The sequence below is a fragment of the Anastrepha obliqua genome, chromosome 5, assembly GCF_027943255.1.
Source record: "Anastrepha obliqua isolate idAnaObli1 chromosome 5, idAnaObli1_1.0, whole genome shotgun sequence".
Lineage (NCBI taxonomy): Eukaryota > Metazoa > Arthropoda > Insecta > Diptera > Tephritidae > Anastrepha > Anastrepha obliqua.
Window position 1 is genome coordinate 69,495,025 of NC_072896.1, and position 25,828 is coordinate 69,520,852.

A 25,828-nucleotide genomic window follows, 5' to 3' on the forward strand; every position below is an offset into this window, starting at 1 on the left:
GTCAGAATTCGAAACGATAGCCAAAGAGACGGACCCGATATTAGAACAATTTCCACATTCGCACGCTAGGCAACTTCTCCGAAATGACGCTAATGAAATATTAAACCTACTAGACGCAGTCAAAATACATCACCGGCATGCGCGAAGTATTAATATCTTAGGAACGGCATTAAAATACATAACCGGTACCCCGGACTTTGATGACTTTCAATCAATCGAGACCAGAGCCGAAGCTCTAATAGAAGCAAATGAACAGCAGACAGCAGTTAATTTGGTTACACAGAGACAAATTAATGAATTGACAACGACGGCTAACAAGCTCCTAACTCAGGCAAAACAGACACAAATTGACACTGAAAATCTCTTTTCTTTAATGAGTACTAGAAATAGAGCGGTGATAATGGAACTAGAAACCATTGTAACATCAATAGCTCTAGGAAGGGTAAACGTAATCAATCCAGCCCTACTTAATGGCATCGAAATAAATGATATGCTGGCTGCTGAGCACTCTACAAACACTAGTATAAGCGATCTACTTTCTGTTTCTAAAGTTAAAATATATCAAAATACACAGTTTATTTATTTCATTATAAAATTCCCAAAAATAGCTAGAAATTGTAATAGTGTAAGGTTACTGCCCGTTGTTCATGAAGGAAGGATTATCTCTTTGGAGACACACCTTGTGGCCGAATGCCAGGAAGAATATATTCCACTCTGGAAATGCAAAGAGGCTGTAATAGCAAACTTCTGTCAACCTTTGAAAGAAAGTCCATGTGTAAGACAACTACTTAACCAACACCACACAGAATGCAGGTCCAAATCCGCTGATCATGTGTCCGCTATTGAGGAAATCGATGATGGCATAATCTTAATCAACGACCACCCGGCGATAATACAGAGTGATAACGTGACAATATTGACCAAAGGAACCTTTCTAATAACCTTCAAAGGTGATATTATGATAAATACCACCACTTACAGTAACTGGAACGAAGTAATACATTCACATCCCGAAGCTGTACCTTGCGCAACATGTTAACTTCACCGAACACATCGATTTATTATCACTCCCATACCTGCAGAGAATAAACATAAAGAACCTCAAACACATAGCGCACCTACGTAACCTTATTGATACCCGCTCCATACAGTCAGAAAGCGCCCTACTCTTAATCCTACTGGCTACACTTACGAGCATAGCAATTTTTTTGGGGAAACGACGAAAAAATAAGGTAACACTGAATAAGGTCATAAAGGAAGCCGAGGACGCCTTCACTTCAAGAGGGGGAGTAGTTAACACAAGTAAACACTCATCTGCTTAAAATAAAAATTAACATGGGTAAACGCTCATCCGGCCAAAATACCTTTCCCAACGATTTCGCTGACAACGCGTCTATAGCTTTGCGCGTGGAGACAAGTAAAAACTTCACTCACTAAATATTTTCAGTCTTGCTCGTGACAACAACAAAGCGAGCACAACATAATAAGCGGAAATATTGCGGCAGAAGTCACGCGGCTAATAACGTGCAGTAACTAGTGTTAGTGGTAGAAGGGTAGGTATTTAGACGCTAACGTCGCCTTTATGTAAATTCAGTTGTAATAACTCTTCCGCTGAGACCGGCTGCCCTTGCACTAGCAAGGGAAATAAAATAAAAAGTGATCGCAAACAAGTGATCGCAAACTTTTACGCGTCTTATCTGATCACGAATACCATATACTCTGATCACGAATACCAGTACTCGGAAGTACTTGTGTATTTACAATTAGTTTTGTTTGCAGCTTAACTGATACCGCATATGCTGTGACCATTGAAATTTCATAAGTATTAATTAACAATATGGAACTTGACAACGTAAGTATATTATTAAATATTTTGTTTCTTTTCGTTTAATGTATTAATATTTGCAGTCATTTACCAGTGATTCACCTGCTACAAACGTTAGTTTTAATAGCAGTTTAAATAATAGTGCCATACGAGAAAAAATTATTAAAGGCGAATTGAAAATATCTAAAGTTACTGGAAAAAGCAAAGTTTGGGAGGTATATGGAATAGTAGTTAGTGAAGTAAATGAACAAATTCCAAATATTGTAGCGTGCAAAACGTGCTTCAATATATTTAAGCACTGCAAAAAATCAACCTCGAACTTATTGAAACACAAGTGCTTTATAAATTATTCAACAAATAGTAACAGCAAAAATATCAATAAAGTGGATATAAGCGCAGAACGTAAACAAGAAGCACTGGAAATTATAACTGAATGGGTCATAAAGAACTGCAGGCCATACAAAATAGTTGAAGACAGTGGGCTACATAAATTATTGCAATATTTTGCTCATCTTGGTGTGTCATATGGCCAGTATATCAATGTGCAAAGCGCGCTGCCGCATCCGACTACAATATCAAGAAAGATAGAAAATATATACGACAAATGTTTTAACAATATTAGAGCCGACCTTGGATATTGCAAATTTTATGGATATGGACTGACAACAGATCTTTGGACAAATAATTTTTTAAGGAAAACTTATTTGGCGGTAACAGTACAATACATTAAAAATGGAAATATTATAAACAGACTTTTTGGCTTGCGATCTATGGGCGAAGAAAAAAATACAAGTAAGTAATTTTCGAAGATTTAAAAACACGTTTCTATCATGCATACCTAGTATGTATCAAACATTTCAACCACTTTTTGCCTATTATGCTATTATAGTTTTATGATAAAATCGACCAAGATCTTGATTAAGATTAATACAAGAATATAACTTGTATGTATTAACTATAGAAAATAGCAAACAAGTAGAATTTTCTTAAAATAAATTTAGAAATTGAACTGAATTCCGTTCAAGAGTAACAGCCAAATAAAAAAAATAGATCGACAGAATGTGCAGCTAAACATTTTGCCTACAAATACACACATATTAGAATTTGAATATGAATCTCCAAATTCATTTTGTGCTTTTATAAAACTGTACGAAAACAGTCAACGCTAGACAGGTAATGTTTTAGTCACATGACCAATGATGTTATTTTTTTTTTGTTGGAAATAGATACATACATGAAAAGTAGTCAGTTGTGTTTAAAAGGGAAATTCCAAAAAATTGCCTGGGTGCTGTTGCCCCTTTCAAGGATATTTTTAACAAATTTCAACACATTAATAAACATATTTTAACCCCTTTAAAAGGAATTTTCATCAAAAAATGCCCTACCTACTTTGGGTTTGAGTACATATGAATTAGTACATATGGTTAGTTGAAAGTTGAAAAAGGACACATAGCCTTCCAAGAATTTTGTGAACCTTTACCACATAGCCTGCAATGGCAAGTTGTGCTCATCTGCTCATTTATGGATATTGTAACGATTTGCGACATATCCCAAACTACACATATGTTAGTTATGTAAAAAATTTACCGTTTCAATGTATTTAGTTTTTTTTGTCCTTTTGTATTAATTTCAGGTATAAATATCCATACGAAAGTCTCCGAAATCCTTGAAGAGTTCAACCTGGGTCTTGACGATAAAGCAATTATTGTGACAGACAGAGGATCCAATATGGTTGCCGCATTCCGGTCACACTGCCATCTGTTCTGTGTGAATCATTTGCTTCATAATGTAATTCAGTAATGTAAAATCGATTGAAGAGACTGAAGATATAGCGAAACTGGCCCGTTCTTGCACAAAACTTGTCAAATATTTTAAAAAGTCTGGTCACAACTCGTCTTTAAGAAACACTTTTCACCAACGCGATTCAATACTATTTATTATTTGCTCATCTCTCACATGTTTTGTGAAAATGTCTGCAATTAACGAGGAATTAATTGCAGCAAAAAAACCCTGTTTATGGGGCCAGCAAAACAAACTCTACCACAATAGGCAAATAATTGACCGAAATTGGAAAGAAATTTCAAACGAATTGAATGTTGATTGGAAAAATGGAAAATTTAAATACTCTCAGCATTTCTATGGCTGCAAACATAACTACGGAACGTGTCTCTGATTATTCGACCTCTTTTCTTTGAACTTTCCAATATATTTTTTGGTTTGTTGCTTATAAATTTTTCTCCCTCTGCCATGTGCGTGTCCAGATCTTCTAAATCTAGCATTGTATTATGCAATATACAAATTGCTTTAACAATAATTTCTGCGTTAGATGGCGTCGTTTCAATTGGCTTCCATAATATTCTCCATTTCGAGTTAATTATGCCAAATGCACATTCCACACACCTACGCGCTCTGGACAAACGACTATTAAAATATTCATTTTCCAATGTTAGATTTCTTCTGGCATATGGTCGAAGAACCCAGTCCAAAAGCGGATAAGCTTCATCTGCAAGCAACACGTATGGCATGGATATTGTGGTATTGGGCAAATAGGAATCCTTCGGAAAATTTAAGTCTCCAGAATTTTTCATTGTGTAAATCGCTGAGGAAGCAAAAGTTCCACCATCACTTTGACATCCGTAACCACCAACTTCGATAGTAACAAATTTACATTTTGCGTCAGCGACTGCCTGCAGCACTATTGAGAAAAATTTTTTATAATTATAAAACATTGATCCTGAATTCGCTGGGCATTTTAGACGTATGTGCTTTCCATCAATAGAGCCAACACCATTTGGGAATTCCCAAAGATTCCAATACTGGTCCGCAACTTTCTTTAAATTTTGTTCTGTGGGCACAGCCATATGTATAGCCTGCAAAACTGTCCACAAAGCTTCACATGTCTCTATAACAATGGAACGAACCGTTGAAGCACCCATTCGAAAGTTAAAAGAGATTGATCTGAATGAAGTTCCAGTAGCAAGATATCTAAAATAACAAAACAATTTAAAACAATGTTACGCACCTAATAAAATTCTAATATGTATTTTTTAGCTATGGTTTTGAAAAAAAATGGAAACAATTGAGGGACACGTTTCGAGCTGAATTAAGGAAATGTCCACCGGACCGTTTTGGCGACGCTGGACTCCATAATAAAACAATGTAAAATTTTGTAAAACGCAAAAGTATGAAAGACACCCTCCAAAACCAATTATTCAACCGACACAAATTCCGCAATACGCCCCCAATACATTTAGACATTTACTTTACAATTGACAGAGCAATACTGACCGCAATAGAAAAGTTTTCTAAATATGCACAGGCGAAATTAGTTAAATCAAGAGCTACGCAACATATTAAAGAACATCTTAGAAGATTATTGATGTGTTTCAGGATACCGGAAAATATAGTTATTGACAATGAAAAATCATTACGATCAGCCTCGCTTCTCGAGCCGCAATGTCAGCATATTTCAATTTCACAATCCAACGTAACAGAAGACGTTACCTGTTGCACAATTGCATTCAATAATGCACCCATGGGAAGTCAAGGCCAAGGCCGGGCTCAGACAAATTACACAACGACTGCGCCGCAGCTGGGGAATGAAGGTGTAAAGTAAGCGACCGTCACCACGATCAGCTAATGGAGTTCGAGAGGGGTTCTGAGTTAGTTGTGTTAGACTAAGTAACTTGTGTATAATAAAATATTTGTTAATTAGTAAAAGAATTATAAGTGTTTCCTTCCTGGGCAGCTGGCCCTTAAGTTTTTTGAGTGTAACGGACCGAAAGTCCCTTTCTGGCGCCCGAGCAGGGACTCGGAAGTGATAAAAGTGGGAGTGGATGAAATAAAAGAAAGTATATTAAATAATAACAAAAAATATATTAAATAAAAAATCGATTGGGAAAATTTAAAAAGTGAAAAGTGAAAAAGGGTTTTTAATAAACCTGCTCAGCAAATAATTAAAGGATCATAGGACGTAAGGCCAAGGAGAGCCACAATACGCTGAACATACAAAAAAGGCGCTGATGAAACTAGAGTGTATCCTTGCGTAAGTTGATTTAAGCATTTCCTTTTATTTTTTCTTTTAAAGATGGAAGATTTAAGGGCCACGGTAACAAATTTAACAGGTGCAGTTAACCCATTAGAAGTCACCGTACTCATTTAAGTACAGCTATATTTCTTGTCATAAATTCCATAACTCGTTAGGTGTGCGTGGGGTACTTTATTATTTTACTTTATTGTAAGACCCTTTAAGTGTATTCATAAATAATAAGTTGGTAGTGCGACATTTTTCATTAAAAAGTGCCAGTTGAAGTTGTGTTTTGGAAACGTCATTGAGGTTAGTAAATAATTTTAGAATTTTTCAAGTAATTAGTGCTTTTAAGTGTAGTATTTTGATTTATTTTGATGCATTAGATGTAAAAGAAAGATTTTAAAAACTGTTTAATAAATTACATATTACTAAAATAAAACTAGAATCTTGTAAATGTGACTGTACTCAGTTGAGTACACTGACAACATACATAACCTAAAATTACTGTTTTTTTTTCAGTTACTTTGCAATGAAGAAACAGCGATTTACAGCTCAAACTAGTTACCGTGGGCTTCAGGAAGCTATCGAAGCTTTGTTACAGGATAGCGAAGATGACGAATGTACCTTGGCTATCATACCGCCTGATCCAAGTGCATTGACTGATGAAGAGGAGGGTGCTGACGAGGATATGGCGGCATGTACCATACCGCAAGACGTACCTGGTACTATTGAGGTAAGTCGAGAGGATAATGGTAGCGAGGATTCTATGCACAGTGACAGTGATGATGAACCACTTGCGTCAAAAAAAAGACGACTTGATGCTACCCGCCAATCTTCTTCGATTTTGAACCCAATCTGGCGCAAATGTACCCCTTCATATTCTTTGACTTTACAGAGTTCAACAGAAGTCTCTGATAAGAAAAGTGCTATTAGGGAAGAACTAGAGGGCCTCAACCCTGTACAAATATTTGAAAAGATGATGGACAATGATATTATCGATATGATCATTTCTAATAGCAAACTATACGCTAACCAAAACAATAGACACGAGTTTCAACTAGATTTCACTGATGTTAAAAAGTTTTTTGGGATTTTGATATTATCTGGCTACCACAAGCTACCTCGAGAACCAATGTACTGGTCATTAGATGATGACATAGGTGTAGAATTAGTCAGCAAAGCCATGTCAAGGCGTAGGTTTCGTGATATAAAAAGAAACCTTCATCTTGTAGATAACGACGCAGCAGCTACATCAAACGACAAAATGTTCAAAATAAGACCTTTGGTAGATAAACTTATGCAGAAGTTCTTGCAGTGGGGAGTGTTTCATGATCGTATCTCTATCGATGAATCAATGGTGAAATATTATGGCCACCATCCCGCCAAACAGTTTATTCGTGGGAAACCAGTTCGTTTTGGATACAAAAATTGGGTAGCAGCTAGCTCGACCGGATATTGTTACTCATTTGATTTTTACTGTGGAAAATCGCAATCGCCAACTTCTGATCCTTTGGGTTCTCGCGTAGTCAAAACTTAGTTAGAGAAACTGAACTGTACCTCAGTTAATCATGAAGTTTTCTTTGACAACTTTTTTACGAGCTACGACCTTTTACTAGAATTGAGAAGCCTAGGCTACCGTGCTACAGGAACTGTACGAGAAAATAGGACGAAAAAATGTCCCTTGAAAAGCACAAAGGAAATGAAAAAGTTAGATCGTGCTACTTACGACTACAGATTTGACAAGAAAGGTGAAATATTACTGGTAAGATGGAAAGATAATAGTGTGTGTACCATGGCAACTAACTACGATACCATCGAACCTCTCGGAACTGTCAAACGCTGGTGTCCAATCAAAAAGGAGAAGATAGACGTAGCCGTACCACGTTTGTTCCAAACTTATAATAAAAATATGGGAGGTGTTGATGAACTTGACCAGTCTGTCTCATTATATAGAATTGCTGTCCACGGAAAAAAGTGGTGGTGGATGTTATTTACATATATGATAGATATGGCTGTTTCTAATGCCTGGCGTTTACATGTAATGTGTAATGATAATCCTATGGATCAGCTCATGTTCCGACGTCACATTGCACGATTTTATTTACGCCAAGGTGAACAAAAAAAATCAAGGCAAGCTGGATCAATTGTCGAAGGGCTGCCTCAAGATGGAGTTGGACATTATCCCCGCAAAATTGAAAAACAGCTGCGGTGTGTAGTTTGCAGTTCAAGAGTGCGTTGGCAATGTAAGAAGTGCCTGAAAACACTGTGTGTTGAAAAAGCGTGTTTCGAAAATTTTCATACTTAGGCGGTCAGTGTACTCAATTAAGTACACCCCCATATTTTCGTGAAAAACAAAATTTTCCATAATTTTATCGATTTATGTTTTCCTCTGTACTTACTATAATATGAAAATAAACAACATTTTAAAAAAATATTTTTAGTTTTCATTTGACTTCTAATGGGTTAACGCCCTGCTTGATAAAATTAACACTATCGAAAGACAGGTATCCCGCCTGGACTCAATAAGCTCCAGGATGTTCATACCAACTGCCAATGACCAGACGGAACCCAGTGAAGAGATGATAGCACAAGCCCCTACAACGGAAGCCGACATAAGGGACATCAGTCGACTCCCTGACTGTGTCAAGGAGCTGCAGATTTTTGATGGGAATCCTCTTCACTACGTGTCCTGGGTACACTCGGTAGAAGTCATCCTTTCGGACTTCGAGGTCGTGAGGGGTAAGCCCCTATATCGGGCAATTTTACAGCACATTAGACAAAATGTGAGGGGTGCTGCTTATTTCGCACTAATTTCGTATAACATTTTCGATAGTAACTGGTCGAAAATCAAGGAGTGCCTCTCTCTGCACTATGCAGATAAAAGGAATATTCGCACCCTTGAGCACCAGTTGCATCAACTTCAGCAAAAGGGAATGAGAATTGATGAATTCTATGCAAAGGTGAATCATCAATTCTCTCTCATTATTAACAAGATAAAAACCGAGCCCTACACGGACGAAACAGTAAGAGTTTTAGTTGAAACTTACCGCAACCATGCGCTAGACGTATTCATACGCGGATTGAATGGGGAAATGTCGAGAATGATGCTTGTACAGCGTCCTAAAACATTGCCGGAAGCTTACTCGGCATGCTTAGAGATCCAAATCGTCGACTTTAGACATTTTTCAATTCTTTCTTCCGCGGCTAGCAATCGTGTAGTGGTGCCATCTGTTCTGTGTGAATCATTTGCTTCATAATGTAATTCAGTAATGTAAAATCGATTGAAGAGACTGAAGATATAGCGAAACTGCCCCGTTCTTGCACAAAGCTTGTCAAATATTTTAAAAATCTGGTCACAACTCGTCTTTAAGAAACACTTTGAAAAGCTTTTCACCAACGCAATTCAATACTATTTATTATTTGCTCATCTCTATACAGAGAAATTGGGACGAAGTATTAAGTATATTACAGCAGGAAAATAATCTACACAAAATAAGCAGTATTCAACTAAATAACTTAGACGCTTTAGTTGCTATTTTGGAGTATTTCGAACAAACGTCTAAAAAATTACAGGGGAAAAAATACGCTACAATTCATCTCGCACATGTTTTAATTCATAGGTTACAAAAAGTTTGTATTGTTACCATCACCGATTCCGAACTTATCAAAGAATTCAAGACAAAGTTGTGCGCATTTATACAGTCTACAGTCATCGAAACCCTAAGCATTATTCATAAAATTGCACTTTTTCTATTCGTTCCTGCAAAACTTCTATTAAAAGTGAATGTAAGCGGTTAATGGCAGAATTCACTGCAGATACTGAGTGAGATTCTACGCCGTCGTGTTCTACTGAAAATAGTTTGTTATTTACAGATTTTGTTCTAATAAGACAAACGCTTAATGTTGAAAGCAAAATTATCAGGGAAATACATATGTAAGTACGAGAGCTCTGACGTCGAATTTTACGATGATTTCGATATTGTACGGTGGTGGGACGGTCATAAAAGTGATTTCCCAATTTTGTATAAACTGAGCTGTCGAATTTTAGCAACTCCAGCATCCTCAGCTGCGTCTGAAAGAGTATTTTCAGTCGCCCGGAATATTGTCACCGACAAACGCTACAGTATTAGTTGTAATGACAGTGCAATAAACAGATATAGATTAAAATTATATTAAAAAAACCAGAATTCGAGTTCATTTAATTTATGATCTTTATTTTTGAAAAGCGTTTCATTTCAAGTTTGTATTTTCTTTTCTTAAGTATTCTGAAAGATTGCACTTATTTTTGTCTAATAAATATACTATAAAACTTTCTTTAACATTAAAATTTTAACTAGTTCTCATTACCTTATGCAAAAAGGCATTCGCTGAAATAACTACATATGCAAGTTAATAATTAAAATATTCACTTTAATAAAGTTTAATACCCCTGGTCGCAATTCAATTGCTGATGCATCAATTGCTGACACAGTTCCGCTTGCTCCAAATTTAATTATTTTATTAACTCAAAGTGCTGACGACCTCAAATAAGCTCACGTTGCATTCAACGTGATGATTGCTGTTCGATAGTTAACATTAAGTAGCTAGTAAGAAACAAAGTTATTAAGTAATCAACAGTCCGACTAAGAAGACATAGTCTTCCGGCAAATAATTCAATAATTTATTAATAAAAGATATAGTGGACATAGCCCTCTCTTTTTAAAATAAATAAAATAAACAAGTATTTTATTAATTGGCGCCCGAGCAAGGGACCGGTTTTAAAGTTCGCGAGTGAAGTGTTGTGCAAAAAAGAGTGCAATCACAAGGACGCGAATCGTGAGCCGGTGCAGCGTTGGAATCCGATAGGAAAGGAACGCTCGCTTCCAATAGTGCGACTTGGAGGTGCCCCAGTAACGGAAATCAGCAAAGAGGAGTCACACCCCACCGCCGGGAAGTGTTAGAGTAAGAATATTAATATTAAGTAATATTAAGAATTAAAAAAAAAAATTCCGAAAACTTTTGAGTGTATCAAGAGAATACAAAATGAATATTACTATTAAATTAGAATTATTAAAAAAATTATAGAGAAAATACAAAGTTGAATATTACTGTTAAATAAGAATTATTAAAAAAATTATTGAAAAAATACAAAGTTTAATATTACTATTAAATTAGAATTACTAAAAAAATTATTGAGAAAATACAAAGTCGAATATTACTATTAAATAAGAACTATTAAACAAATTTGTGGAAAATACAAAGTTGAATATTATTATAAAAGTCTTACTAAAACAAAAATACAAATTCATTGAATTATTTAAAAAACCCAAAAATATAAAGAGAGTTATAAAGAAAAAAAAATATAAATATTATAATAAAATCTGGCTTGTACAGCCAATAAAATAATATTATTCGAAGCTACGATTCGCCACTTTCGGGGGGACCCTCCAGCTTATAACATTCCAGAACATTCTCTGCGATTCACCACCCAAGGGACCCTCCAGAGAATTATAAAATAAAAAAACAATATATAGATAAAATATGGTAAATAATTATTGAATTAACAAAGTTTTAAATAATGTCAAACAACCTTATCCGACCCTCTGTGCTTAATAAACCACAATTCCAACCAACAAGCAGCAGCAGCACAACATCAATAATGTCATCGGCAGTTCTAATTATTGTATTGTATTTAACCTTTGTAAAAACTGAAGTTCAAATTATGGATTACACTTCTTCGTATGTCGTGACAATTAATAGAGGTACAGCGAAAATCCAGCAAGGAACTTTTACTATTTTACATTCAATAGATCTGGCACAGTACGCAATATCCATATCCAATACCCACAAATTTATCCAACAAAACATCCCAAATCACCATAACCTGTATCCCATCCTTATTCACAAATTAAGCCTTACCAAAAATATTTTAGAAAATAAAACACCCACTATAAAAAATAAGAGAGCAATAAATGCCATAGGTACTATTTGGAAATATATCGCAGGATCTCCAGATCACGACGACTTTGAAATAATAGTTAGTAATATAAAAGTTAACACCACGGTTAACTCGCTCACTTGCAGCAGAAGCACACCTGTCTATTGAAATATGCTGACGTGATCCACACGCGCATCCAGCAGACAGCAACTTCACCTGAAATGCACAACATCGTGGGAATCGCTATGTCAGGGTAGGAATAAGGCTAGCTTAAGTATAAAAGGTTCTGAGTGTGGCGCTGCGCGGGCAGTCTTGAACCAGTAGCATTCAATCGGTATTCTTCAACCAGCAAATATAATAAAATATATTGTTCAATACCTAAAAAAGGAGAATTAATTATAGGACGCAGAAAGTAAGTATAACGTAACGGGCCAAGTGGTTGGCCCGCAACTTTAATTTTTTAAACGATGTCCTGCGGGACACGTTAACTTAAATGATCTAAACAAAAATAATAATAAACAAGTGTACGTAAATGAAGTTTTAATAAAAGATTAAAAAATCTAACAGATACAGTAAATCAAATTTCTAATGTAATAAGAAAAGATGTATTATTAGAAAACGAAATAGTTATAAATCTACAAAAAATGATAACACTATATATGGTATAATAAATGATTGTGAAAAATATAATAAAATAATAATTTGTAAAGAAAACCAAATAACGAATATTTCAAATACTAAATGTAACTGGAACGAGGTAATACATTCACATCCCGAAGCTGTACCTGCGCAACATGTTAACTACACCGAGCACATCGATTTATTATCACTCCCATACCTACAGAGAATAAACATAAAGAACCTCAAACACATAACGCACCTACGTAACCTTATTGATACCCGCCCCATACAGTCAGGAAGCGCCCTACTCTTAATCCTACTGGCTACACTTACGAGCATAGCAATTTTTTTGGGGAAACGACGAAAAAATAAGGTAACACTGAATAAGGTCAAAAAGGAAGCCGAGGACGCCTACACTTCAAGAGGGGGAGTAGTTAACACAGGTAAACACCCATCCGGTCAAAATACAAATTAACACAGGTAAACACTCATCCGGTCAAAATACCTTTCCCAACGATTTCGCTGACAACGCGTCTATAGCTTTGCGCGTGGAGACAAATAACAACTTCACTTATACCAATAATGCTGATTGAATATTTTCAGTCTTGCTCGTGACAACAACAAAACGAGCACAACATAATAAGCGGAAATATTGCAGCAGAAGTCACGCGGCTAATAACGTGCAGTAACTAGTGTTAGTGGTAGAAGTGCAGGTATTTAGACGCTAACGTCGCCTTCATGTAAATCAGTTGTAACAACTCTTCCGCTGAGACCGGCTGTACTAACAAGGGAAATAAAATAAACATAACTATAAACGCGTGTTTAACTGACCCTTATAAAGGGGATAAATTTAAGCGATCGTATCAAAGTGTATTGATCGCAAACTTATACACATATTTTTTTACATAAAATAACACATTATTTGCGCAGCAATTGTTGGAAACATCAAAAATATCTTCGATGTATTGTACATACATACATATTAGGTAGAACATATTTAGCCAAACAAAATTACCAACAATAAGCAGTTCTATGAAAATACTCAAGTACTTGCAAGTAGAGTTCTGTACTTGCGAATACTTTTCAGGCAATGTAATTGTGGCTTGAGTTAACGACGTTAGTCATATACATGTAAGATGGCAGCCCTGAATCGTCTGTAATACCCCAGTACGAAGAAGGAAAGAGTCAGTCGTCAGCGTAACCTCAGCAGTAACAGTAGTCATTTTTTTCCCCATCATTTTTTTAATGAACTTTGTAATACATTTTTCTTCATATTTAATTACTATTTTGGAATAATAAAAACTGTTCAAGCTTACATGGGGGCATAACCGATCGCATAACATTTTTTGCATTCTAAATCGGAATGCTACGCTCGGGCAAAGAAATCAGAAAGCCGCCAAGCAGCAGAGAAACGCAAAACATAGCAAAAACCTCCAATAAGCAGCAAGCAGCAGAAAAAAACACAAAAGAAAACGCAAAGGCAGAACATCAAGCTGAACGAAACGCAGTCGAAGCAGGCAGAGAAGGCGAAGCAACGAACAGCCGAATAACTACACACGAACAGCAGCAGATCAGCGAGAAAAGTCACGGGTTACCCAAAATGGAAGATAAAATGGAAATTTTCTTTAAATCATTTATCGAGAAAATGAACCAAAACGATGCCAGTAAAGGTAATGTCACTATTGATGCATTCGCAAAAGTCGTACCTAATTTTGACGGGGTATCTATTCCAATTCGGCAATGGATATCTAATTTTGACGAGAATGCTGAGGCTTATGAGTTGACAGCAAAACAATGCGCGAAATAAAATGAAGGGCACTGCAGCTTTGTTGTTGGAAACGATTATAGTCTCCAACTATAACTCGTTGTGTGAAGCGTTGATAGAGGAATTTGACAAACCACTAAATAGCGCAGAGGTACATAAGCTATTAATTCAACGTCGAAAACAAGCAACAGAAAACTTCCATGAATACGTTAATTACTATTTTGGAATAATAAAAACTGTTCAAGCTTACATACATATATACATTTATAATCAATGATTACTCATCATTGTCTATACCGACAAACAACAATACTCGTATGCACTTTAACCTTCATATAAGTTAGCACGAATTAAGCTATAAGCAATACCCGTAATGCAATTGCGACATGACCCAGACGCTGAATAAGCAAACCCAATAACGTTGGGAATAACATCCGGCATGCGCCGATTTAAACCAACAGCCAAATATACTGACACCTCGATCAGCAAAATTAGCTTTAGCAATAAATATTACAATAGCCAAATATACCTTACCTTGATCAGCAAAATTAGTTTAAGCAATAAACATCCGGCATCCGCCGATGTAAAGCAGTTGTCAAAAATGCTATTACAATAAACCAAATATACTGACACCTTGATCAGCAAAATTAGTTTAAGCAATAAACATCCGGCATGCACCGATGTAAAGCAGTTGTCAAAAATGCTGACACAAGTAGAAATAAGTTATATTAAGGAGAGATTTAGTAATTAAGTTTTGAGTTGTAAGTTGGAATTTATAGAATAAAGGTCTTTCGACCAAGAAAAATTTGTTTTTTTTCCATCATCCAATTTTCCGGACGATAATTTATATAATCAGTGATTACTCATCATTGTCTATACCGACAAACAACAATACTCGTATGCACTTTAACCTTGTGTGATAATGATGTGCAAAACATCAAAACTTATCTCAATATGATTCACTACCGAACTACGACGGACAAACAATATAACAATAGAAATACACTATCCCTAAGACAAACAGATAACGACCTATGTACGCATATCAATGGCATAAATAGTTCTAAGATTCATGTAAACGAGTCAGTCTAAGATTATGAATAAAGAATGCACATCTTAGTGTAACAACATATTCTTCTACTCAATTATCGATACAAGATAATAACTCTTGCAAGGCAAGTACTACTTGTCTTGCCGTTGATTGGTTTCTTAGTTACACATACACCAAATGATTTGTATTTGCTAGCACTTAAAAAGAGAAAGGAGAGACAAAGAGAGTAAGTAATTGCCCTGCCAACAAATGTCTTTTTGAGATATTCAAATGTATTTGTGCAGCCCTTTATTAGGTATAGGTACGACAGCATTACTCAACAGACTACAAATAAAGCATACACGAACACCAAACCACGGTTGCCGAACCTGGTAATTAGTAACCAAACGTGGTAACTTTTTTCGCCTTTGGTAACTTGGCAACTTTAATTTGCGTTTGGTAACTTTTTCTGCTACATAGTTTTGGTATAAAACAAAAATTGACTATCAGACATTGATAATGCAAATAATTTTGATGATCTGCAAATGAAGAAGAGCTTACCTCCGATTAAAATATTATAAATCGATACACAGATACATTGTTGAACTATGCAAGGTTTAGTTACCATTAACATGTTGACTGTTATCGGTATATGCACCCTTATAAGCAGTCAGTTGCTTGCAATTGTAGTTGAACGCAACTCTGATCGCTAACATGTGCCTGAAATGTTCATTCACATCACTAATAGCGCGTAAATTATTTCTGGCGAAGAAAATTATTATTTGACGAAGAAAATGGATGGGTAAGTACCTATTAACCAAAATTAGTTAATGTACACAAATAATTATTACTCCGCATTTTTTTAGATTCGTTGTTAAACAAAAGAAAGGCGAAGTTAATAGCTGCGGAAATCAGGAAAAAGATGAGGCCGTCTCAAGCAAAACGTTTGTACCTAAGTGTGTGAATATTTCTCTAGCATTGTTTTCACGAATATGTTTTAGTGATAAAACTACACCACGAATGGAAAGAAACCTTTTCCTAGCTGGAGGAAACGGAGGATAAGGCATTCTGCAAAGTATGCGAAAAGTTTTTGGTCAACCACTTCACCCATTTAACAAGCCATAGCAAAAAGCCTACGCACATTCAACTAGAGCAACAAAAAAAGAATCAGGTAAAACTACATTCGTACGTAAGTGGTGAACAGGATAATCTTTCCAGGCAAGTCAGCAATGCAGAGCAAATTTTGGTAATGTTTATTGTTATGCACAATCTTCCATTTTTGCTGATGGATTATTTACCAAATTTATTAATGGCATGTTGTCCAGACTCAAAAATTGCGAAAGCGTTGAAATGTGGACGAACAAAATCCACTCAAGTGGTAGAAAAATTAGGCAACAAGGCTGTGGACCAAATAATGTGTGCTATGCGAAACTCAAAATTTTCGCTAATAATTGATGAGACCACGGATATTTCGACCAAAAAATGTTTAGTTTTAGTAGTGCGTGTCATATCATCCAAAGTCAGAAATCGTGGGAAACAGGTATGGCACATGTTTGATGCATGTGGCAACATTATGCCGCAAGCTTAGGTAAGAATAAAATGTCAAATTTAAGTTAGTTCGTTTTAGAATAAATAAAGAAAAGATGTACCTATGAGCACATAAAAAATATTTTTTTAAAAAGTTTAATCTGATGAGAGGTTAAGTTATACAATAACTTTGCTGTTTTGAATTTATTTTCATTCGAATTGGAATTTATTTATAATAGAATTTGAAACATCTTTCTCATCGTGTAAGTGGTTTATACGCGTCATAATTAAAATACATTATAAGAATATTTTAAGATCCCTCAAGAGTTATACATTTTATATATGTATATACTCAAGACAATACAACTACAATGAATCAACTTAAAAAAGTCTTTAAGGGGGAAGTACCTTTAGACGTTTCAAAAAATCGATTTTTTTTTATTGTCTTAACCGATAGGTATATGCTCTAAGAATATTATTGCAAAATTTCAAAAGCCGATCTTGAAAATTATGGAAGATATGCCACTTGGAAGTGGCGCGCGCCGAGCCGACCGAGCGCGCCTGGCGTCAAGGATCCCCGTTGCGCGCGTAATCCGGAATACCGTGTTGTTTTATTTTCCAAGAACTTACATTCTTAAAATACTCTTCTCCCTTCCCTTTCTTCTTCACGCATCTTTTTCGTCAGTTTCTCGGGCTAGTTTCAGTGTTGCCTCGACTCTTGGCGAGTAAAGATGTATCCCAAAAAGACTCCGCGACGCGTAGTTCGATTTCGAGAAAACGTAAATTTTATGGAAATCGATTTACGAAAAACGTTAAGGACGATCCGAATGCAAGTTCTGCTCGAAAAAAAGTTACAAGTTCAAGTGTAGAATCTGTGATTGTGAATGTGCTTCACACGTACAGAATAATCGAATTTTTGACAGTTTTTGGCGCGCTCTCGGACATTCTTATCTGCGCAAATTGTAAAAAAGAAGTGAAATTCGCGGAATGTGGACAAAGATGTTTGGGTTTTAAGATTGTTGTTTCATGTTCATGTGGTCGGGGAGAAATAAATTCGGGGCCAACTCTAAATACGGGCTATGAAATCAATAGGAGAATTGTCTTCGTTTTTCGACTACTGGGCATAGGTCGACAAGGAATCAACATTTTTTGTGGCCTGATGGATTTTTGCAAGGGGTTATCGAATACCACGTACAATAGAGTGGTGCAACACATTCACAATGCAGCTCCTATTGCCAAGCTTGTACTGCGTGGGCTCCGAAGAAGGGCACAGAAGAATATGAAGACTGGTATGAACAACACGAAGAATTATGTACGAAAAATCACGAAGGTTCAGCAGGAAAGATGGAGGTGGATGCCATCATTGACATGTTCGAAAGGTCGGAAGAAATGCACGGGGTAAAGTATTTAAATTATATCGGCGACGGAGACTCCAAGACTTTCGCGAACATCTTAAAAAGCAATCCGTATGGTGACGACTTTCCGGTAACAAAAAGCGGGTGTATGGGCCATGTCCAAAAAAGAATGGGCACGCGACTGCGAAATATTAAAAAGACGAACAAACTCGGTGGCAAGGGGCGGTTGAAAGATGGTGTAATCAAAAAATTAACAATTTATTACGGCCTAGCAATAAGAAGAAATGCAAATTCTGTGGAGAACATGAGAAAGGCTATAATGTCGATACTGGATCACTATTGTTCGACAGACAAAAAGCCCAGACATGGAAACTGCCCCGCAGGCGAAGACACCTGGTGCGAGTGGCGTAGGGCCGAGGCCACCAAAAGCTTGAAGTCCTACAAGCACTCGCCGCGTCTTATTCCACCCGACGTTGAGACCTGCATTCGTCCCATTTATGATGCTCTCTCAACGAATGATCTCCTCAATAGGTGCTTGGGCGGGAATACACAGAACGCGAACGAGTCATTCAACGCCACGGTGTGGCGCATGACTCCAAAACATCTCAATTCCGGGAAAAAACTTATTGACATTGCCGCGTACATCGCTGCCGGATTGTTTAATGAAGGCTACAGTTCGATTTTGAGGCTAATGGGATCTCTGGACTGCATCATTGGGCATCAGTGCAAGATGTTCGCCGATCAGATGGACGACGTTAGACTGGCGCGCGCAGACCGACGTCACAGCGACTGCACGAAGGAGGCCCGCAGTGCTCGTAGGGAGGCACAACTCGCCGAAAACGAATACTTTGAGGAAGCTGAGGGTTTGCTCTATGAGCCTGGTGGTGCTGATTAGCGTCCAACTTCGGTAAGTTTCTTTTTCCTTGACCGCGAACTTTAAACGGCGTTTTCTCGAAGCCATGTTTTTCAAATTGGCGTAAGTGATTACGGAAAAAGTATTGAACCAATTTTCTTCATTAAGGTTTCATTTTAAAGGGCATAAAAAGCTACTCTAGGTAGACTACGGACGAAAAGAAAAAATAATTTTTAGATACTTTTTAACACAAAAATGTTTGAAAATTTTTGCAAAAAAAACCAAAAGTTTTTTTTGAAGCCTCATTTTAATGGTTAATCTTCGAATTTGCTAGAGATTGTAGTCTATCTAGGATAAAAAACCCTCCTGAGTAAAATAATGTTTGATTTTATGATTTCAGATGAAAGTTGCGGTCAGGATCGCTTTCGCCGAATTCGATGTCAGCGGCGACACGATTTACGTGAACCGCCATAACTCAATTAATTGCTTATTTATAATAATGTTAAATACGCTTTTTTCTTCTTGGAGCATTGCCCTAAATATATATCATATTAATTTCATGTGCACTGTTTTCATTTTCCCAAAAATAAATCACGAAAAACTGTTTTTTTTCGGCCCTCTAAAGTTACTTCCCCCCTTTAGTAAAAAACTAAAAACACCGTAGTTAATTAAACGTCTTGATAAACTTTATAGTGATAAAAAAATATTACAAAAGAAATTAAAAAAATTACTATTATACAGTAAGATGAAGAAGCAACAAAATTATAGGCAATTGTGAACTAATTCATATAGATTTAAATATTGAAAGTTTTAAAAAAGACACTATAGAAAATAACTATAATACACTATTTAAAACAAATAGTTCATTGTCACAACATAAAACAATGTATTTTTGTATAATTGTTATTTGGGTTTAGGTGAAATTATTGAAGTGTCAGTCTGGCACTTCTCAAGTTTATTTGAGTTTACAGTTAAAACATCTTGCTGAAAAATTAAAGTTAAACAATAATAAATTCATGAAAGTAAAAAATAAATATAGAATGAAAGAAATTTATAACTTACGGGAACGAATTCCAAAAGCAAAAATCGTTATAAAACGAGAAAAAATCGTGCCCAGAAAAAACTTAATAATGAACAATAAATTAAGTGATCTAAATCCAAAATCGTTGTAAAAAACTGAAATCAAATAAGAGTAGCGAGTGAGCATTGCATAAAGTGGACTTGATATAAAGTCATCAAGAAACGCTTAAAAACGCTAAGTAAAAATTACACTGTGCTACAAAACGGTGCTCAGCTCCTCGTAATTAAATCAATAAATGTTAAAAAACAGTAAAAAGTAAAAGGGCGAAAACATAACAAATGAATGTGAACGTCTTTATTTAAACTAAAAACTAAAAATATTTATATCGACCACTCGAGACTAAACCAGCAGACGTAGGAGCATTTGCATAAACTTTGCGGCCAAGAAGTGACGAAATCTATTTATCACTGAACCAAATCGTAAGGAATTTAAAGTAAGATATTCAGTTATCTAATAGCCCTAAGATCACTATTGTTGCATGGTATAAAATAGCTTATCAAATAGGTACTTATATTTCTATTAGAAAAAGGCGTAACTAAAAAAAAAAAAATACAGAACAATGGATGAAAATATGGTTAATAGCATAGTGCAATCCGCGGTAGAAGTAGTCCGAGAAAGTTTTAACCAACAAATTTTAGAACTAACCCAAGCTATTCAAAATAGAGCCACATAAACCGGTAACAATAGTCGATGGAGTGCACAGTACTCATACCGATCTTAGTTTGATCAAGTCACTCCCAGAGTTTAAAGGCAAAATGTCGGAATATCCGGCATGGAGAGATGAGGCAAAATTTGCGTTAAGCTATTACAGTGAGGGTTCTGAGCCATGCTATATCGCGATGGGAATTCTCAGGAATAAAATAACGTCCTCGGCTAACGAAAATTTTAGCGCCTTTAATACCCCACTAAATTTCAAAGCTATTATTGCAGGATTAGATCAGCTCTACGCGGATAAGCGCCCCCTTCATATATTAGAAAATCAGCTTAACACATTGAGACAGGGACAAATTGTCTATTAGCGAGTACTATAATGCGGTTGATAGGCAGCTTACTTTGATATTAAATAAAGTAATAATGACACATAGTAACAAACTCACCAATGCTTTTAATGAAAAGGCAAGGGAAAATGAGTTAAGAGTATTTATTTCTGGCCTTAAACGCCCATTATGTGACACCCTTTTCGCAGCTAATCCTCCAGACTTGCCCAGCGCACTTGCACTCGCACAAGAGCTACATCACAAAGATATGAGTTCGCTCAGACTTATGCCACAGGAAGAATGCCACAAAATACCCAAACAAAAGCGCTTTAGTAGCACAACTTCCAAACCAAATAGCTCCCAAAACGTTTCAACTCCTAGCCCTACACCGATGGATGTAGATCCAGGTAGCTCCTGCTTCAGGCGGCAGACTGGGTTTAAAAATAATACCTCTGGTCATTTATATAAAACTCCTCAGCCACAAACTTTTAAGCAAAGAAGTGATTCGAACTTCCAGAACAAATTCCATGCATGAAAAATATTTCAGCAATAAACTCGCTTCGAACCAAAGAGGGTCAATTTATTATTGGCGCAGTCGCTCAAAGGTAACCGTCAAACGGACTAGTGCCTTTATATTTAACACGACGCATAACATTTAAATGAGCATCGAAGAAAATAAAAGCATAGACCAATTGTTGGAGCAATTATCATTGAGAAGCAGCAAATTAGAGGAAAATATACAACGAAACAACATGACCGAATCCACACGTGCGTTTATTTTTGAAAATTTGAAGATCATCGAACCATTTGATGGAAGTAGAGAGGATATCATGTTTTTCTTGAACACATTGGAAGCATTGATCACAGAAATTGCCAAACTTCCCCCCAACGAGAGAAGTATTTTTTTCAACTACATACTACAACTAACAAGAGGACCAGCTTTGGAAACAATAAGAAGACACCAACCTACGGATTGGGCTGAAGCTGCAAATACGGCTGCGTATATATTAAATCGTGTTCCGTATGCGATGAATTTGAAAAGCCCTTACGAAATATGGACACGCAAAAAACCGAACTTGAAATTTTTAAAATTATTTGGATGTAAAGCCATGGTCCATGTCCCACCGGAAAAACGAAAGAAGTTAGATGCTAAGTCTTTTGAGTGTATTATGCTTGGTTATTGCAGCGAATTAAAATCGTATAGGTTGTTCAATCCTAAAACACAAAAAATCATAATTAGTCGGCATGTTGTTTTTTTTGAAACACAAGATAACTATACGAGAAAAATGAACTGTACGCTTGAAATACCAGATGCGGGTGAATTACTCAACATTGTCAATTCAGAAGAGGCAAATAATAAAGAATAGTCAATTGTTGAAGAAAAGCCGACAAAATCAGATTTTGAAAGTGCAAATGACTCTGATGAAGTTGAAGTTTCGGGTGGTCATATTATAAGACGTTCAGAAAGAATCGCGGCAAAAAGAGATGGTGTAAACTTTTGTGTAACTGATTTCATATCAGATGACCCTCAAAGTCTAGAAGAGGCTCTAGCTGGTGAGCATGCGAATGAGTGGAAAACCGCAGTTGATAGTGAAATGAACTCTCATTATTTGAATAAAACGTGGTGTTTGAGTGAACTGCCATCTGGTAAGAAAGCCATCAAGTCCAGGTGGGTATTTAAAACTAAAACAGACGCAAATGGCGCAGTAATACGACGGAAAGCTAAGCTGGTGATCAAAGGGTGTAATCAAACAAAAGGTATTGACTACGAGGATACGTTTGCTCCTGTAGTTCGATACACTTCCTTGCGTTTTCTTTTGGCGGTAGCAGCAAAACACGACCTACTTATCCATCAGATGGATGCAGTCACAGCATTTCTCAATGCTGAGATTGACGACGAAATTTACATGGTACAACCTAGCGGATTTGAAGATGGTTCTGACCGTGTTTGTAAGTTACTGAAATCTTTGTATGGACTTAAGCTGTCAAGCCGACTGTGGAATGAAAAGTTCAACAACGCTTTACTAAAGTTGGGTCTTACACGTAGCAATGTAGACCAGTGTGTGTATTTCAAAGTACATAACGGCGAGATGCTGTTTGTTGCCGTATATGTCGACGACGTTTTATTGTTTTCAAACGACGAGTGCAGCATGAATATGCTAAAAAAGCAACTTTCATCAGAATGTAGTATGAAGGATCTTGGTGAAGTATCCTTAGTGTTGGGTATGCGTGTCACCAGAGACATTAATGCGGGCACCATCGCGGCCGACCAGTCGCAGTATATCACAGATATGTTGAATCGGTTTGGAATGTTAAATAGCTATCCAGTTGCAACACCAATCGATTTGAATCAGCGTTTGAGCGCCACAATGTGCCCTACTGACGAAGCGGAGCAGCGTGAGATGAGTAAAATTCCGTATATGCAAGCTGTTGGGTGCTTATTATATGCAGCAAAAGTAACGCGGCCTGACATCAGTTTCGCTGTGAACGTTCTAAGTCGTTTTTCGACAAATCCAGGAAAAGCACACTGGGTTGCAGCAAAGCGCGTGATGCGTTACTTGAAGGGTACCGTAAACAGCGGTCTTGTATTTCGCAGAGAAGCAAGCAATCTTACTGGGTATTGCGACGCAGATTGGGCTAGTGACCTCGATGAAAGGCGATCGACGACAGGCTATATATTCACGTTTCAAGGAGGTCCGATCTCTTGGTGTACTCGACGACAGCGAACTGTTGCGCTGTCATCAACTGAGGCAGAATTTATGGCCATGACATCAGCAATCCAAGAAGCAACGTGGCTAATGCGATTACAACAAGAGCTGATACCAAATATGGCGAATGGTATGGTTCTTTACTGCGACAATAAAAGTGCCATACAAGTGGCTATGAACAATTCATATTCACCTCGCACAAAACACGTTGATATAAAAGGTAAATTTATTCGACAGCACTTAGACAGCGGTAAAATTAAATTAATATACATACCAACTAACGACATGCTGGCTGACATCCTGACCAAAGGTATAGTTAAGGTGAATCATATCAATATTTGTAAGTCACTTTGTCTTATTAAAAAGTAAATAAAATTTGTTTGATATGCTTTAATTTGAATTGACATGTAATGTAATTAACGATAAATTTTTTAAATAATCTAAAAAAAAAGGTGTCGTTCAGGAAAAGTATTGAAGTGAAAAATAGAACGACCCTTTATACTCTTAAATGCAACCCTGCTCATACTATGTATCTACAACTTTAATGAATACACATGTCTTCCCTTCCGGTCCTGAATTTCTACCAAATGTGTTGTGTTTTATTTCACTGCGTACAATTTTCTAGTTTTTCAACACTATGGCTGCAAGTGCAGCTGCAACTAAGTTCCTAGAATTAAGAAAACAATATTGTATTCCTAGAATTAAGCAAGGATTTATTGTACTCCTAGTTTTTAGCAAATCTGAAAAGGCTAGCGTCAAAAATAAAATATGAATAAAATTTAGTAAGATTCAAGCAGCCAACAATTGAAGTTGTGAAATTACTCCAGCAGCAAGCATCGGTTAGAAGCCCCCAGTGTATCAAAAGATAAATCAACCAATAAACTAAATCAACTGGCGTCCAACGGAAAGGAACTCATCTGACCCGTCATAAGAGAATCAGGAAGCCCTAATCTACTTACCAACGATGTGGATTTTATTGTAAGCTCTTATTTAGCTATTAAGAAAGTGAATTTGTAACAAGAAATTGTGAATCTCAATTAGTGAAAAATTACATTCGGTAAAGTGAAATAAGCTCAAAATGAATGAGACGCAAATAAAAGAATTATTTGATGCCTTCGCAAATAAGGTAACACAAGCAGTGCAAGCAAATATAAGTGAATTAACAGAAAGAGTGGGCAGGTTAGAAATACCAAATCAAATAAAGGAATACGAACCAATTTCAGTAGTTACCGGTGCACATAGGAGTATTTTCATTATCTACGCGGCCAAAAGTCAATATAACAAACTTAAAGAAATGATACGACATTCGACTATCTGAGGCAGGGGACATTCCAACGAACAATAGGCCGCCGTCCCCACCCCTATCCCGTTACGCGTTACCTGGCAACCTTAGTCGGTACTTGATCATCGAACAGGCAGCTTGTGTCAATTATCGGCGATTTTTAGAAAACGTTACCATTGTGAACTAAACTGCAGTTTCCTGTGTTAACCTCGTTAAAAAAAGCAATGGATTCGAATACTTCAGGTATGTAGCAATCCAAATGTAATTTAAATAATAGAATTTGATTCTGTTTAATATATTTTTAGTTATCGAGAAATAATGTCTAAAATTAGTTGATTTTTTTAAAGAATTTTATCTTCAAAGATGTATTTGTTTAAGTATCGGGGTAGATCCGGCTTTTTTCGACATTCATGTTAAAAATATACATTCTTAAGTATCAAATGATAATTGAATTAGCCGCGGAATAGCGCGGATACACTAATGCCGAGAACATTTATCTTGTAAAGTCAAAATTATTGAAATATTAATTTATGTTTAAAATTTATTTTAGGTTCAGCGGGTACCTCTGGAGTGAGAATAGTGACTCGTAAATCACTCTTCGATAAGATGAAGAATGAAAATTTACGTAATTTTGAAGAAAAGTTGGGTTTTTTAAGAGACCACCTTTTCACTCAAGACGACCTTTCTGAAAGTCAGTTAAATAAACTGAAACACAATTTTGCGCATCTTAAATCAGAACTGAAGCAAAGGTGGATTAAAGCGCACAAAAAAGAGGGGTTTTCTTAAAAAACAACCATCTTTGGCTGGAAGGTACTTTCGAAATTCCAGTCACAACTACAAATCGTCAAGGTCGCCCT

The 25,828-nt window shown here is 36.4% G+C and overlaps 2 protein-coding genes across 3 annotated transcripts in view; one reads left to right on the forward strand and one right to left on the reverse strand.

Moving 5' to 3' along the window:
- Nucleotides 1–25,828, reverse strand: part of LOC129248411 (out at first protein) — a 118,977-nt gene that overhangs the window by 40,405 nt on the left and 52,744 nt on the right. The gene's annotated exons all lie outside the window — the stretch shown is intronic.
- Nucleotides 6,385–7,392, forward strand: LOC129248814 (piggyBac transposable element-derived protein 3-like). The gene has a single exon (XM_054888428.1). It carries the CDS (start codon nucleotides 6,385–6,387, stop codon nucleotides 7,390–7,392), a length of 1,008 nt encoding a protein of 335 aa, XP_054744403.1.